Genomic DNA, 18,054 nt, shown 5'->3' on the forward strand with positions numbered 1-18,054 from the left:
CCCAGGGAAGTGGTCACAGCACCAAGGCTGCCTGAGTTCAAGAAGCATTTGAACAATGCTCTCAAGAACACATGTCACAGGGCCAGGAAATGGACTTAATGATTCTTGTGGGTCACTTCCAACTCATTACATTCTGTGATTTCTTATATGTATACACACACATGCTTTACTTAATTGGATAAAAGCTCATGCATGGTTTATCATTTACCTTTCTTAAGACAAAATCAAAAAATCTAGGGCTAACAATGACTCTGGCTATTTATTTTGAAACTGCCCTTCTAAGCTAACCCATCATGATAAAACACAGAAAAATGTATATACAACCTAAATATGGTATGACATGAACAACACCCTTTTTTAATACTAATGAAAACTTAAAAGCAATTGCCTTCACTCATATACTGACAGCAGAAAATTCAAAAAATATACTTTCTTTTCTAGGAAGGGTTAACTAGGTTCCTGTTACTTGGCATCAATTTATTGATTTGTTTAAGAGGACAGGCTTCCCCAGATCTGTAATTGACAAAATCATCACACCAATTTCCCACTTAAACTGGTCATATATTAGTGTAGCTAACTTAAGATCAATAAAGACACTTTAATATAAAGCCAAAATGATTGATAAGAAGAGTTAGATTCATACTAACCACTTTTTAGAAGTGAATGTTACGGAGAAAATCTATCCAATCTATATCGCTGAAGACTGTTGGCATCAGCAACAATTAAAAAAAAAAAAGAAAGGGCCACTTCAGAGTACAACTGAAAACATAATGGTAAAATGTCTGCCATACAGTATGAAATAGAAGATACAATCCTTTCAGCATAAATATTTTCCCTTCTGTAACTCTAAAACTTTTTATCATTAAACTCACTAAAAATAAAACTGTTACAATCACTTGACACAGTTATTAATCCATAGCAGATAATACTTGATAATATAAATGCATAGATATTAAAAAAGTAGATTATTATAATGCTAGAGAATCCCTCTGAATTTTTTAATTGAACATGAACAGACACAAGTGTGACAGCCAAGTGTTTAATCAAATCTGCGTATTTCCATTTTTGGAAACCGTTGCTTATATATGAAAGTTAAGGAAGACTGTAAAACCCCTTTTTCTCAAGAGCATCAATATTTTCCTTTTTCTTCTCAATTAAATCTGTTTGAGAAGCCTGTAGATGTTTCTTTCGCGGGTTCCCAAGAGCACAACTGCCAGATGCACTCTTGCATATATTTGACTAGTAAGAAGATGAAAATAAAGAGCCTAGACCAAACGCGTGCATGTACTTTTAATCTTCAAATACTAGGTTGAGTGGTGTCATCTAAACAAGTAAATCACTGTGTTTCTACATATCTCTTTTTTACTACTAGAAAGGTAGTGAATGGTAGTGAACACTAAGATTTTTAAAAAGTAGCTTCCTGCAGCTTAGCCATAAATAAAATATAAAATAATATGGGTATCAAATAAGAAGCCACATTCTCTGAGTCACTAAATTTAAGATAGTTCTGTAGGTTTTCTGCTATAAATGGACAAACCTTTATGGCATTTCAGCTTGCTCTCTTACATTCTGATCTCATTTAGACTAGAAAAACCTGTCCTTTTCTTAAATGAGAAGACATCTCTGCTGATACTGACAAGAATAAGTCTGATTATGAATACCATTCCAAAAATATTTCAGAAGCATGATTCTGAGTGGCATGAAATCACCAAACTAGAAAAAAAAAATCAGTGAAGGTGAAGATCTCTTTCAAAAGGTCAAATCTGCAATTGCCACGTGTATGCCACATGGAGGTGTCTCAGTCTTCTTTGCTGGAACCTTTACAGTGAGTTCATGGATCTCAAGGGATCTATGCATATCATGCTGAAACCCACTGATTTTTAGTCCTTTCCTGCTGGGCAAGCAAGAAATGGGCAAATAAAAATAAGCAAGAATGATCAATTCATAACATTACAATGTATTAGTATATTAAAGTAGAGGAGATGTTTCATCATTCGTGGTCAGGCATTTCCTGACATAGCCTTAGCAGCATTTTCTATTAGAGAAGTATACTTCTTCACTGTGCAATGATTATTTCCATTAAGGACAAAATGTTAAAGGAAACTACCTTATACCATCCCATTTTGGAAAAACCAAGTTTGGATGGCATTTAGTCAGTGATTTTAATTGCCAGGAATTTTACCGTGCCTTCCTCTGCCCACTGTCCAGAAAGAAGAATAAACTAAATCCATACAAGTAGTATGGGGACAGGAACTGCTGTGAGAAGGGAGAATATAAGTATTTCTTAAAAGTTTCGCTTCCAAAAGGATTGATACAGAAATACACCAATGCAATTGGCATAAACTTATTTGACTTAAAGTATAAGCTGATGCCTCTGCTAAAGCTCAAGAAGTTTTTGAACCAGAGACTGACTGAAATAAATATGCTTCAGTCCTTTTTTGAATTGGAGAATAGATTCCCCTCCCCACAATTTTCACTGCTGTGCATTACCCATTTTAAAACCCAACACAGTACTATCTCCTAGGTCTAGAGAATTGTTTCAAGAGGAAAGGTTTCAGCAGAAAAATGACAAAACTGTTGAAACCAAAAGGGTTCAAGATGCAGGGTTTGTGCAGCCAGACAACCTTGCTCCTGGGTGTGCGTCTCTGGAGAGGCACCCCTGGTCTGTCACGGAGCTGCACCTGCAAAGGCACCAGCTCACCATCAGACCTAGCAAATGGATCGGTGTGGGGCTCACAGTCTTGGTTACTTTGCTCTACCTGGACACTGAGAGGGCCACATGGCATTCAGCTCTCATCCACACATGGGAAATTAAACTACGCCTTCACAGCAGCGAGCATGCATGTGTCTGAGTCTTGAATCCAGATGTGGACCTGTGTGACCTGTACTGCAGTGCAAAGTACACCCACCTGGCAGAAGGACTGGGTGGCACGGCAGCCATGCACAGCAGGATCCTGCAGTTTGGACTCATTTAATCACCAAAACAGAAAATCTGGGAAACCACAGATTACAATGGCTTCTTGGAAGCCCAAGTTGGCAGCATCCATGCAGAAGACATGCCAGAAGCTTTGGCATATGCTGAAGGGAAAGGTCCTCATCCAAAGCTCATGACAGCTTTCAACAGGCCAACACCACTCATTCGGGGGTCAGAGATGCATGAGGAGACAGAGACATTGAACTGCATTTCTTGTATTTCCCCATCTGCTCCTAACATCCCAAGCCCTCCCCATCCTGCCTGAAGGAGCCCCGTCATGTGCATGGGTCAGCTCCCAGGGCAGATTTGCCCCTCCCCATGCAGAGCTGCCACCCTTGCAGCAGCAACACCACATCACCAAATCTGGGGCTTGGGGCTGGCACCCTTACAGACACATTGCTTCAATTTTTCCTCCATTTTTGCCATCTCCATTCTGCTTGTTCTCATTTCTACTAGCTCACACCTTTCTCTTGCCCACACGAACTCATGTTTTATAAAGTTGCAAAATAGAAAATATAAACACCTTGTCATAGTCATTTCCTGCCCTGATGGCCATCCTCCTTAGGAAGGAACATGGAAACGCACACACACACACACACGCACATACACACATCAAAACCATCCTTCCTTCTCTGTTCTCCTCAAAAAGTTAGAGAAAGAAGCAATGAGTTTCCTGGGGTAGGAGGGAAGATGTGAGAAGGATTCCTTCCTGTTTGGGAGGTTCTGAAGATGTATAGGGGCATGCTCTGTGCAGGACCATACCTGTGGGCAGGCACATGCTGCTGCCCAGACCTGGTGCTTTCTGCCTGTCTCAGGCTGCACCATGTAAAATCAGACTGAACTCACTCCAAAGAAGGCAAAAAAGTTTCAGCAGCCAACTCAGAACAATTTCAGTGTTGCCTTGGAAAGTATTTAAGTGCACACACAGACGCCAGAGGATTCAGGGCACATAAAAACTAGGTTAAAATAATGTTAAATATCTAAATTGACCCCCTGATAGCAGTTACAGCTCTTCCATATGTCTGTCTTAGCTCATGCTTTTGTCTCTGAGACTTCAGGAGTCAAATAAAGAGCATTATACTAATTATATACTATACCGTGGAGTATTTACAGCAATTTCTGTTACTAAGAACTGCCTGAGGTAAAAAGAGAGAGAAAAAGCTTTAATTCCTACACTTTGAAGTAAATCAATCCCTTAACATTAATTAAATACAGCTTGTATATTTTAAATACTGTCTGGGTCAAAATCCAGTCTCACCCTTTTACATCCAGTATCATAACATTTTAAGTACACAGTACAAACAGCAAAGAAAAAAAAGTGATTTTTTATGCCAAACATGTTATCATTACATATAGTCATATATCAAACAGACTAATCAATCACAAATGTAAAATATACAAAGCATAACTAAAAATGTGCCATAAATTTATGAGCAGAAAACCAATTCTGTAAAGTCATAATATCTGGTGCTAAAAATTCACAAAGCCTTTTAGAAAAGTATTAGAGAAAAGGCTTGATTCTAAATCGGAGCACAAGAACTCCATAGGGTAAAACTATGTTATGTCACCTTGTTAGCCACAATGACTTCAAAGATATATCCTGCTTTAAGCAAAATTTTTACTGTATTTGATCAAAGGAAAAATCAAATTCTGATATAGACCACAATTCCCTTCTTCCTTACTATCATCTCAAAACACTTTATATTTTAAGAAAAATGCATTTCACAATGAGCACCACATTTTTCTTTTTAAAAAATGAATGTGCTGTAGCTCTCTAGCAGTTTATAAGGCTTATTTCATAAATCGGTAATTTGGTTCCATTCATACAATGGGATGGAGTTTCCCAACAATACAGATTGGTGCTTGCAGTGATTTACATGTGCCTCTCTGTGGTGGGCATGTGGCTACACTGGGCCCATGATTTCTACTGGCTTTCAATGGCACTTGCAAAACAAAAGATGAAACATGGTTAGTTGGATCAGCCTACTTACAAGTAAGGTAATCTATGGTATAGTTAAAAAATTCCTTGTATTTCTGGGTTTTATTGATTTCATTATGCTGAACATTTGTAAAAGGCATACAAGATCCACTACTTTCCCTGCCTGAGGAAAACACCTCTTAATGTATCTATTTCCATACTGTAGATTGCACCCTGGTATTTGGACACTCCAGGAGTGTGCAAATGAATTGAGGTGGGGCTGGCTGACTAACAAAAGCCACCTCTTCCAACTGGATAGGCTCTTCAAAGTTTTACTGATATTACTGCTTCTGTTTGGGTGACTACCCGCTAATCCAAGTTAACAAACATGTTTTCAAGTGACTGGTTGTGCTCTACAAGCATTTATCAGGTGCACTGCTTTCAGTGTATCCCAGATTCAGCAATTTAAGGTGAATCCCATGGTGAATCAAGATCAAAGGTGATCCCCTCAGGACAGCATCTGGATTGCTGATGTGCAATTTTCAGTTTATTCTGATATGGAAAAAGAAGCAACTTCAGTATTGAAAAAAAAAAGTCATCCAAAGGATTAGACTGTAAAATGATACATGAATGCCTTCTTAATGGTGGGACTTGGAGTCAAAAAATACTGAAGAATTTGGCTGGCTGCAGTGATGGCTGGCAGAAAAACACAGCAAATGTCAACTGCCACCTTGGATGTCCTGAGAGGTAACAAACAGACTGTATGAAGCTTGCCAGCAGATACTTAACACTTCAGCACAGAAGGGAAAGAGTAACTGGTTAGTTGAACTTTTTAACAGTTACTCTTTTATTTTTCCACAGCTCTTGTCTTGAAAAACAGTGATAAAAGTTGTGAAAATTAAGTTCTATCAGTTAAATGAAAGGACTTTGCTTTTGAGACACAGGGAACAGCTTGAGTGAGAGTGCTATGCAACTCTTCTCAATGACCTCTGACGTCTCATCTCTGCAGGACAGGGTGGCACTGGGAGCTGAGAGGAAGGAAGAGATTTGTTCACTGTCTTGATTCCTTCCCTGTTCAGGCTTGCAAGTCCCTGTCAGGAGCTGCAACAGGTCTGCCAGGTGCAGAAGCCATTCTCATGGTGCAAACACCCATTAGAAATTAGATGAAGATTCTGTTAATTCCAAAGTACCTAATCTGAAATCCATCACTGCTATTTGAAAGGGTGCTTGTTCAGGAAATTCTACCATAAGTGGCCCTGGAAATTCTCCCATAAGTGGCCCTGGTTGGAGATCTCTAAACATCACAAAAATGCAGAAGCAGCACAGCAAAATGTTTAGACAAAATGTGTTTTTGACAGGGTGATACTTCAGTCCACTTACCACATTATAGTAATTATGGGCAGATGGCCAGAGTCCTCACATGTGGAGCCAATGAGAATGTGCCAGACTACAAGGTGAGCTTGCACATAAAGACTGTGCTCTTCTCAGCACAGAACAGGCCCTAGGTGATTTCTCAGCACTATGAAGAGCTTCAGTGGAATAAGCCAGCACCTGTCAGTATATTCTTTCTTTCTAGGCTGATAGAAACAATCACGCTAAAGAGATTGCTTCAGGCAGATCAGCTTTATTTGCCAAAGGATTCTCAAGCTGCTGTATACCCACCACCCAGCCTCAGGATTTTGTCTCAGCTCCAGCTCTTGGGACTCTAGTTTTCATCCCTGGCTTTCTGCCTCTATTTTCCATTCTTTGCTTCTTTCCCCTCCCCTCAGCACACACAAACCCAGAATGCAATTGAAGACCCAAACCATGTCAATATATACTGCATAAGCATGCACAGAGTTGACCCAGAGATCTCTAGCCACAGCATCAAGAATAAAGAAACCTGCTGTGGCTAAGCGCAATGCATAATAGACTACAAAAGTGTGGGTGCTGCTTTGCGATTTTTAAATTATTCAAGCAGCAGAGGCAAGAGTCACTAGAACTTGTCAGGGACAAAGTCATGTCATCTGGATTTCCAAAGCTATTGAAAATGCATTTGGAAATGAACAACATACAATGCCTAATGCTCTAGATATTTCACACTGCTAGACTAAGATGCAGATACCCAATTTACAGATAACACAATAGCTCCTTTTCCCTTAGTCATAAATTCCAGGATGATCAGATTCTGAATAGCACTCCCAGATACAAAAAGAAAATAGGGCAGATGATGAATATTTTATCGCTGAATTCTTGCTATCCATAATCATATTATTTTATTATCTCATGTTGTGCAGAAAAAAAGCTATGGGAAATGAGGCTAGATTTGTGAATGATAATAGTAATTTGTCAAGCTGTTTGATACAAGGATGAAAATACAATAAACATGATTTTAAAAGTTGAGATGGGAAGATTGGCTACTGACATGAAATGGGAAAACATGGAAGTGATTTAAGGGTATTAAAGAAATGTAAAGGGACTGCGGTACATTAATTTATATAGCAGGAACAACAAAATAAGTACAAGGAACACTAGCAAAAGCTGTATGCATTAAGAAAAAAAGGCAACCATTTTGACAGTCCTGGGAAGGAAAGATGGATAAACTGTATCCTGTTACATGTTTCCACTTAAGTTTCACCTTGACTTCAAAAAAGCTATTTTCTTAGTACACCGCTGTTGGATTATATGTGAATGGGGAATACCTTCTGCTAGTGGCACTCAGACACGTATATTCAAATCCCCTTTTCCAATGACATTTGCTAGAGTTCAAGTTGCCTTATGAATCACCACATGAAATGACATGTTTTAGTGTATTCAAGTCGAATACTAATCACACAATGTAAAGAAGAATTTTTAAAAAAGAATAAAATTAAAACAAAACCTTTTGGAATTCAAAGACACGTCTGAAGAGATAATGCAGATGGAGCTTGGGAGAGGTGCACAAAATCAATCAGAGAAGCACACAGTCTGGAAAGGAAGTCAGGGAATCTCAAATCCAACCTCTGACATAAAGCATGTCCAACTGGAGCAGGTTGCTCAGGGTTTTCGCCAGTTGGGTTTGGATGCCTACAAGGACAGAGGTTCCTTACTGCAATAAGGCAGGGATAAAACCTGACTAGAGCTGCTGTTCATGTGACAAATAATGACCCAAGTGTTTCAGCAAAGCAATGGAAATGTGGCCCACAGATAAGGTAATCGTATTAACTCTGGCCATGGTGACCTGGCATTTCATTTGAAGTGCAGTAGGTCTGTTCCTTACTGCTCTGCCTGTATTCTATTATTGAGGAAACACAACAAAGCAAAACCCATAGCAGCTGAGAGAAAAAAAAAAAAGGTGATATAGCTTGAATCACATTGATTGAGAATGTCAATGCAACATGTTGTTTTTACTCTTCAAAAAGGTTCTCCTCATTCCTGACCTACGTTTGAAAACATCAACCTTCCCCAGCCAGAACTTTACGTCTCCATGGTTCACAAGAAATTATGGATTGCATCAGTAATGCCCTAAACATGAACTTTTAAATATTGGCTTTTCAAATAACAACCAAAGGACCAGATGATGCCAAGTATAAATATTGACCTATGAACAATGACTTAGACTGTCTGCATGACACTTTGGTGTTTAATAGGAGCCAGTATCCAGCTGTCAGTTTTGATTATCTTACTTTTAATCCCTCATACCAAGATTACACATTGTGTACCCAGCCTTAGAAGTCAATTTCCTTTGTTTCTAACTCTGTAGTAGAAGACAGTTAAAGCAGGCCCTTCTTCTGAACTCAGTAAAAAAGCCCTTGAAACAGTGGGAGCCTCAGATACATGAAAGGTTTATAATTAGTCAACTTCTGAAAACTCTTGAAAAAGATGCCAGAAATAGAGTACCCCTCCAGATTCCAACATACCTTTCCCTTCCTAATTAAAGAAGGTATAAAGGCAGAACTGAGATCTAAAACACATTTCAGATATTTTAATCTGCTATGCAATCTCAGGAGTCATGTATCAATTACCTCTAGAAAAGTTGCTTGGAAACTAGAGCCTGTCTGGGTGAAATTAAAGGGAGTTTTATCCTTGGCTCGCAGATGATGCAGGAACACCCTGGGATCCCATGATTTCTATGCCCTATTATCCTGAGTTTCAGTAAGAGTTGTACTTCAAAGCCTTTTTGTTTGAAAAATCAGACACAGAGGTCTGAATGACAATGTTTCCCTCTTCATTTTATTTCTATATTAAAAAATTAACTGGACATTCACTGTACCAAGATCCATTTCAGAAGTAATGCATGGTCTCATCTGGCAAGAGCCAGGTGAATGCAGCCAGCCTCAGCATTTACCAGTCCAGAACCCAAACCAGAACCCCCCAGCAGCATTCACCAGAAGAGGTGCAAACACATGAAGCATCATTTTGCATACAGTGAAAGGTCAGATTGTCACATCATGGGAGATGCAGGGCATTGTGCTTCTGAATACACATCCATAAACAACTGAAACGAATGAAGGGCTTTTTTTACTATTTCCTCTTTTCACCTCTAGCCTTTCCCAAGGGCTATAATTTTATATATATCTATTTATCAATATGTATTTCATATTTGTTAGAATACTGTGGGATAAAGCCCTGGAAGGAAGAGTGAGGCAAGAGAACTGGTTAAGATTCAAGGGTCATCTATTCCAAGCTTAGGAATGATGCATCCTAATAAAGAGGAAGTCAGCAAAAGTGCCAGGAGGCCTGCATGGATAACAAGGAGCCTCTGAATAAACCAAAACACAGAAAGGAATCCTGCAGGGGGTGGAAGCAAAAACAGGTAACCTGGAAGGAATACAGAAGGGTTGTCTGAGCCACTAGGCATCAGGCTACGAAAGGATCAGCCCTGAAAGAATTAAATTTAGAGAGGGACATCAAAGGAAACAAGGAAAGCTGTACATTAGTAGTAAAAGGAAGACTAGGGAAAACATGGGCTCTCTCCAGAAGGGATCAGGACACCTGGTTACGCAAGATATGGAGAAGGCTTTTATTCAATGACTTGTTTGATTCTGTCTTGACTTGCAAGTGCTCCAGCCACACTGCCCAAGTCACAAAATGAAAAGGCAAGAACTGAAGGAATGAGGAAAACTGTAGGAAAAGAACAGGTTTGAGACCATCCAAGGAACCTGAAGGTGACCAAGTCCATGGCATCCGATGAGATGCAGCTGTGGGTCCTGAAGGAACTGGTGGATGAAGTGGCTAAGCCACTTTCCATTGTATTTGAGAAGCCATGGTCGTCAGGTGAAGTTCCCAGTGACTGGAACCCCCACTTTTAAAAAGGGAGGAAAGGAATACTTGGTGAGCTACATGTTGGTTAGTCTCACCTTGGTGCCCAGCCACAACATGGAGCAATCATACTGGAAATTATGTTAAATAAGAAAGTGATTTCTGCCAGCCAACATGGTTTCACCAAAGGCAAACCATGTCCGACATATTTGGTGGCCTATTGTGCTACAGCATTGGTGGATAAAGGAGCAGCAAGTGACATCATCTACCTGGACTTTTGGAAAGCACTTGACACTGTCTTGCATGACACCCTTGCTCCTAAAGTGAGCAGGCATGGGTTTGGCAGATGGACCACTCAGTGCATGAGTGGATGGGTTGGCTGATGGTGACATGCAAAGAGCTGCTACCAATAGTTCGATGTCCAAGTGGAAATCAGTGAGAGGAGGTGTTCCTCAGGGGTTGATATAGGGACTGGCACTCTTCCCCGGCTTTGTCAGCAACGTAGGCAGTGGAATTGAGTACAGCCTCAGCAAGTTTGCCAATGTCACCAAGCTGTGTGGTGCAGGTGACACAATGGAGGGAAGGGATGCCAGAGGGCCCTTGGCAGGCTTGAGAGATGGACATGTGTGAATATCATAAATCTCAACAATGCCATATAAAAGGTCCTGCATATGGGTCTGGACAATCCCAAACACAAATACAGGCCGGGTGGAGAATGAACTGGGATCAGCCCTGGGGAGAAGGACTTGGATGTATTGATTGATGAGAAGCTCAACATGACCCAGCAATGAGTGTGCTGGCAGCCCAGAACCAGCTGTGTCCTGGGATTCATCCAAAGCAGCATGGCCAGCAGGCTGAGGAGGGGACACTGCCCCTCTGCTCTGCTCTAATGAGACCCCACCTGGAGTGCTGCATCCAGCTCTGAGGCACTCAACATAGGAAGTTAATGGATTTGTTTGAGTGAATCCAGAAGAGGGTCATGAAAATGCTCAGAGGACTGGAGTACCTCTCTTACAGACAGGCTGAGAGAACTGGATTTGTCCAGCATGGAAAAGAGAAGGTTCAGGGAAGACCTTACAGCAGTCTTTCTGTACCTGAAAAAGGGCTACAAGAGAACTGGAGAGAGACTTTTTACAAGGGTGTATACTGATAGTACAAAAGGAAATTAAAATGGAAAGGGGGAAGGTTTATATTAGATATGAGGAAGAATTTTTTTTACTGTGAGAGTAGTGAGGTAGTGGAAAAGGTTGCCCAGAGAAGTTCCTCGATGCCTCATCCCTGCAAGTATTCAAGGCCAGGCTGGAGGAGCCTCTCAGTGATCTGGTCTAGTGGAAGGTGTCTGGCCCAAAGCAGGGGGCTTGGAACTAGATGATCTTTAAGGACCCTTCCAACACAAACTGTTCTATGATCCTGTGATGAAATGCTGATCTCTAGCATTTCCTTTGTGCAGATGTGAGACAGGAAGAAAGACCCTTAACTGCGAGTTGTTGCTGATGTGAAGGAGTGGAGCAGAGACACCAAGCATCACTAAGAGCGGCACTTCAGTGTGTTCAGGAACTGGTGAAGCTTACCTGATTGCCCTGCATTTTCCTATGTGTGACCTCCTTTAGGTGTCCTTTATTGTCTGTAGGAGAGCTTCAGAGCTACTTCAGAACCTCAGCCAAGGAATAAAAGCACTGCAAGTATTTGTTATAGGTAATGTATTTTACTGAACTTGTTATTCTGATAAAGCTTGTCTTAAGGGTAAAGCATTGCACATTTCCAGTGAAATACATAGAACTAACTTTGCAATTTCACTGAGGGTAGTTACACTGTGTGATCAATCTCGCTCTGGCTGCTTTGGGTGAGGAGTTTCAAAAACAAATCAAGTTTCCACTGAGGTACCTTAAATACAAATTAAAAAATGCATGGATTGACCTTTATGTCATTGAATGAAGCTTTATATTTTTAGCAGTTTTGGCAAACTAGATCAGGAAAGGAAGGTAGATATTTCAGATGAAGTTCTTTAGCTAGGAAAAAATAATAAGACAAACTGAGTCAGATGTGAGATACCTATCCAACTCCATAAAAACAACATGCATCACAGCCCAGTGCATACGCCAAGCCTGAGTCATTTATCTAATGCAAATAGAATCAGCAAAAAATCCGTTTTGTTAAACAAAATCTTACCTTTCTGCTATGGATTTCCTGGGGAAATAAAAATCCTCTCCTGCGAGGTAGGCAGCTGCAGTTCCACCTCCGAAATAGGTTTTTCTCAAGAGGGGAGCAATCCTGTTGTTTACCAATAATGCTCCTAAACCAGTTGGGAATCCAAAGATTTTATAGAATGAGATGGGGATAAAGTCAGCTTGGTGAACTCCCAGGTCTAATGGAGAACTGCTCACGTACGAGGCTGCATCTAGCAGAACAAACCATTTCCCTGGTAGTTTGATGGGGCAGAGTCTTCCAGATTTTATGTCCTGTATCCATGAAAGGGGATATTTGGTACCAGAAAAATTGCTCTGAGCTGGGTAAGAGAATAGATGAGGTGTTGTGCAGTTTTGTTTTTCAGCTGGTAACCTGCTTTTTGCCAACAAAATTTCCTTTGGTTTTATTGGAACAGACAAGACATTCATTGAAGCAGTTATGCCTCTCATACCAACCACAGATGTGTGGCTGTCAGTTAGGTAACAAAATCGACTGCTGGGCTGCTTTGTGCCTTCAGGTATCCAAGGGAATGATTCTGCTATCAGTTTAAGTGCAGCTGTGCATCCAGATGTGAAAATGATGGTGTAATCCTCAGCAGTAGTGTGAAAGTGTTGCAATATTCTGAAAAATGAAAAGAAAAATATCCACTTATTTTCTTATTTTTGTCTTTTATTGCTGTGTGATATATTTTGGCTTTCCTCACCATAAGTTCTACTCTGACATCAGATATGAACAGAAGTAGACAAGTTTTGCCAAACAGTACAATAAACTTCAACAAAGGTAACTGAATCATTCTGCCCACAAGAGACTCTTTTCAGTGGTGAAGTGAAGGTGCCTGTGTTTTTAAGAAGCCAATTTGCCTGGCTCCAAATAGAGTGGCCAGTCTGGTCCCTCAGTGGGATCAGAATCAAGCCTGCATATAATTAAAATTACACTGTTCTTCAGAGACACCAGTTTTATTTGCAAACTATGAGGGTTTTCAGTTTACAAAATATTTAGAGCAAACAGAATATATAATCTACTTAAATAGTGGCCATCCAAATTAAGGGTCACAGTATTCAACAGGGAAACCTTAGCAAACAGCTTTGCTCTTTGCTTATGTTATTAACAATAGAAACAGAAGGCAGCAAGAAGTAACCACACATTTCCATGGGCCTTATGCACATAAGGTTGTAATCTCTGTACTCCACAAAGGTAGCCCAAACCAGAAGAAATCTAGTTTTGTATGCTTTACAGTCATATAGGATAGATTTTGGGATCATCACACTGATATAAACAAAATTGCAAAAAGGTTGTGCAATTCCAAGAAAAATCAACAATAACAACAAAGTATCCAACTTGGTCTATTTTTACCTCTGTGAGCTATAGGACAAGTTACGTATTCACATGTATGTGTACACACAGAATACATTTTGAGCAAAAGACTTGATGATAGGAGCAAATTCTTAATATGTAACATCTTTTCATAAGAGTCAGCTAACAAAAGCAATGACAAAAAGCAAGCTTAAGGCTATTATCAAGTCTGCTCCTCCTTTACTCTCGATAATGTCTCTGATCTCCTCCCCACTTAGCCTCTTTGTGCCACACAGGTTCAAAGCAAGGTGAGACACACTGGGTAAAAAGTGAAATTTTGCATAAGAATAGCACCTGGAGTTCTCCATTGGAACTGCACTTGCTTACCACAGTACTTAATTTGACCAAAAGACTATAAATGACTATAGCTGGAATGCAACAATGGTAGAACGGGATTTAATAATGGGATGCTGTCATCCAACCATGAATATCAGAGCCAGTGAGTACTTTTAAAAAACATTTTCAGCATTCTACAAAACAATAAATACTATTTTGGATTGTTTAGGCTCACAAATAGTGACAGCTCTATGTTTAATTCATAAATGAGTGATACAAAGCTCATTGGTTATTTTAACTATATTTAGTTTTAATTAATTCAAATTCAGAAATAGCAGAACAGTTTTGAAATAAAATCCCTGACACAACACTAATGTATTATCTATTCAGTTCAGTACAAAAAATTGACTTTCACATGAAAAAAATCAAGCTTTAGGGTTAATTTTTAGAAATCTCCAAATAAATTAGATGCTTTTTTTAAAAGTTATATCAGTTCCTGGAGCTAGAGAAACAACCAACTTATATTTCTAATTTACTTAGATAGAAAATATATTCTTTTGTGAGTCAAATTAGCTACCTATTGAATTTTGAGTCTTCAAATGCCTTATAAAATTGCTATTACTCCAGTACTTGCAAAAGAGAAGGAAATTTTCAGGTCAGACTTACATTTTGATTGAACCTTGAAAAGCAAAATAAATAAAGCAATAGCAATGAGATCAGGGAATTTTCTTCTCCAGAATGACTTCTGACATGCAGACCAGAAAAGCTGCAAGAACCTCAGAATAAGGTTTGTAAAATGAATACCACAAACTCTTGAACTAGAACAGCAGTGCCATGATGAAATCCAAGTACTCAGGGATAGAAAACTGCAATACGTCTCAATGACTTCTGCAGCCCACAGTCCTACATCCTCTGTTTTGACATGGATATTGGGAAGCACTGGCTATTACACACAAAATTCCTAATGCTGTCTGTCTTTGTGCAAGACATTCCCCATTACAGTGAAATGCAGTACACCTTTATTACACTCCAGAAAGATTTATAGCCATATATAAGGTCGCAGTTGGCAGCAGGACTAAAGACTTGGAGTGGAAAACTGATAACTTGATCTACTACAGCTGACAGCTGCAAAGAGCAGTAGCATTTTATAGTATTACAAATTCCCACTTTTCAAAGGACTCTTTGGAGGAAACAACTAAGAGGGTAATTGTTTCATGAAACCTGTGGACACCACTGTGCCATCACTTGTGAGATGGCAAAAAGGCTGAGCGACCAGTCCCTTGCTGCCAGGCTGGCAAGGTGAAAGAGGAAGCTACAAGCTCCATCTTTGCAGGATATTTAAGGCCCACCATGAGCAGCCACCTCTTCTCCTTGTCCTCTCAACATCCCCAGGAACACTGATTGTGACATAGATCATGCAACCTGTCTAGAGAGAAGGCACTGAAAATGCCTTTAGCTTGACCACACTTCCCTGTGTGTGTCTGTATTCTGTTAGCTGATGCTTAATAATTTTTAAAAGTTGCCAGGAGACTTCTGCATTTTTACGACAACAGCTGAGCCAAAATACCTTTCCACTTCAAAGTAAACACTGGCAAAGAAAATAAATTTTCAACCCAACCAAGCCTGATGTCTCGTTTTATATGCTTAATACACACAAAATTAGTAATGAGCTTTATACTTAAAGATTTCTATAATCAAGGCATATATTTAGATGGAATAGTCATATTATTATCTAATCCAAAAGCCAAAACTAATAGTTTAATTAGAACTATCACTCCACAGTGCCACTGGCAGCTCTGCAGAAGGTAAAGGATCCTATTTGTTCAGCTACCTTAGGGACACAGTGACACCCAAAGTTAGAAAAGAGAGATGCTCTCCAAAGCTGCTGCCTGGCTGCCCTTCCCTCATACAAGAAGCCCCACATTCCTCCTTGCCCTCAGCTCTTTGTAGCTCTCAGCAGATCAGTAGCAAACTAACTTATTCCCATATTACACCATTTCCATTACAGCCTCCCAAAATTCAGCTGACATGGCTTTTCTTCCATGTTGCTAGGCTTAAAATATTTTCAAAATATGTTTTACACCAGCGTTTCTCTATTCAAATCTACCTTTTGAAAACAACTGTAAAAAGCTGAAAAGCAACTTATATTGCTAGGTTTTCTTCCCTCCATACTTTAGCTCCAATTGATGCACGCATTTCTACCTCTAGTTGGCAATATCAAATATGGTCACAGAGTTTGTGGTTTATATGCTTTATATTTATATTCACAATTTTATTTAGATTGCATGACTTTCCATAAATATGAGTACAATGATTCTCTAGTCTATAGGTGATCCATATTAAAAAACCCACATAAAAATTTACATATCGCAATTTTAACAGGAGATTCAGACTTGAAGACAGAAGCATGGTTAACTATTCAAGTTTAGGTATCACTTCATAAAAAATTTTTCAGCTGCACATTTACATCTAATTTTTTTTTTTTTTTACATTTAGCAATTTTTTCAGTGTCATGCTACTCAGATTCACAAATCCAGTTTGGACTTGTATTGAGAGATGCTTACCTTGGGCCTTAGAAATAGCATCACATTGTTTTCTGTTTCATGGAAACTCTGAAAAGAAGTAACATGCTATTTTTTAATCAATAGGTTTTGTAAGAATGAAATTTAAAAATTACATCAGGGTCAGAAAATATTTTAATTTTGTTTAATTTTGCTTAAATGTAACTTTTCTTTTTTAATTTAAATTCTGTAACTGGCATTTTAATCCTTTCTGCACAGAGCAAGTCAATGTAGACAGTGTCTGATTCTACATTTCTGGGGAAGAGTGTTTTAATATTCCCCATTTATTAATCAAGAATCAGCTGTAGCTAGCAAAGCAATCAATGGAAAAACTGCCACCAACTTTAGTGAGAGCTCCTAAGGTCTTGCAAACTGCTGCGCCTGTTTCAGGGCAGGGCCCATCCCTGCCTTCAGGCTTAACTTCACATGCAGCAGCAGTTTGGTATGTATTTTTCTCTCTACATATACAGAAAAAGAAGGAAAAGAAAATGTGGCTGTCCTCATTCAAGCCAGCACAGAAGGGTACCACAGAAAATATTCCAGTTTACATAGGAATGTTCCAGTTTACAAATTAAAAAGACAGGCTTTCCAGGTAGGAAATATTTTGTATCTTATTTCATAAAGACACGATCTAAATCCAGTATGCCACAGCACCAAGTTATATTCTTATTGTCAATTCTAAATTCAAATAAAAGCAAGCTAAAATTTTTAAATGCTTTAAAGAATCAAATATATTCAAGCAAGAAAAAATTTACCTAGCCTGTCTCCCTTCAGCAAAACATAACTTAATGGAAAAAAGCCCTTGTAAAGGTTTAGGTTTGGGGTTTTTTGTTTGGCTTGTTTCTTTGTTTATCTGTTCTTACAAGAGTGTTTACATCAGAAATCTATACCCTTATGATCTGCAACCTGGGAAGCTAATCCAGTGGAGAACCACCAAATTGAAGGATTTCCCAGCATGAGAAAGAGCAGTGGGATAAATAATCTTTTACAGTTCTATCTCAGAGTTTCCTCAGTCAGTTCCCTTTTCTGTTTCAGTTTCCTTTCTCATACTAACAGTGTACAAATTTAGATTTTTCAGAGTACATGCTAACTGTGAAATAGTTTCACACTGCCTTGTTTATCCTCAGTAGTTACATACACATAAACTTCTTTTCTGACCGTTTTACTTGAAAGGCACTCATTCTGAACCCAGCTTCATCTCATTAATGCTTGCAGAAGAATGATTAGGATCTAACCCATTGATATGACTGTTGTTTATTTGCTCCCTGGAGACAAAAAAAAATAATAAATGGAATGCACCTCATAAGTTCCACTTAGCATGGGCAGGTGATAGAAAAATCCCCCCCCTTCTATTGGAAAGCATTACTTTCTGTAGGCATTCACACTCAGCCATCTGAACTGAAGCATTATAATCCCTTACACTTATTCCCCTGTCCAGTTCACTGAAGACACACTTCAGAAATACCTGTTTGCTTACAAAGGGTCATAGTCAGTGCTCACCAAACAAATCCCCTCTCCAGCTGTGTCAAGCTGGCAGCTCAGCAGAATGCCTGGGGTTTCCCTCA

At 39.3% G+C, this 18,054-nt stretch overlaps 1 protein-coding gene across 11 annotated transcripts in view; it reads right to left on the reverse strand.

The window, feature by feature from the left end:
- MOCOS (molybdenum cofactor sulfurase) overlaps window positions 1-18,054 on the reverse strand; it is a 261,142-nt gene that overhangs the window by 113,929 nt on the left and 129,159 nt on the right. For 10 of the 11 annotated variants that reach the window (XM_064430118.1, XM_064430164.1, XM_064430139.1 and 7 more), the window contains one exon: window positions 12,282-12,920. In XM_064430118.1, the coding sequence (XP_064286188.1) occupies window positions 12,282-12,920 (639 nt within the window). Of the gene's footprint in view, window positions 1-12,281; window positions 12,921-16,492; window positions 16,541-18,054 lie in introns of all 11 variants that reach the window. The other variant, XM_064430142.1, reaches the window with a different exon arrangement.

This window comes from Passer domesticus, chromosome 1 (assembly GCF_036417665.1).
Source record: "Passer domesticus isolate bPasDom1 chromosome 1, bPasDom1.hap1, whole genome shotgun sequence".
NCBI classification, from domain to species: domain Eukaryota; kingdom Metazoa; phylum Chordata; class Aves; order Passeriformes; family Passeridae; genus Passer; species Passer domesticus.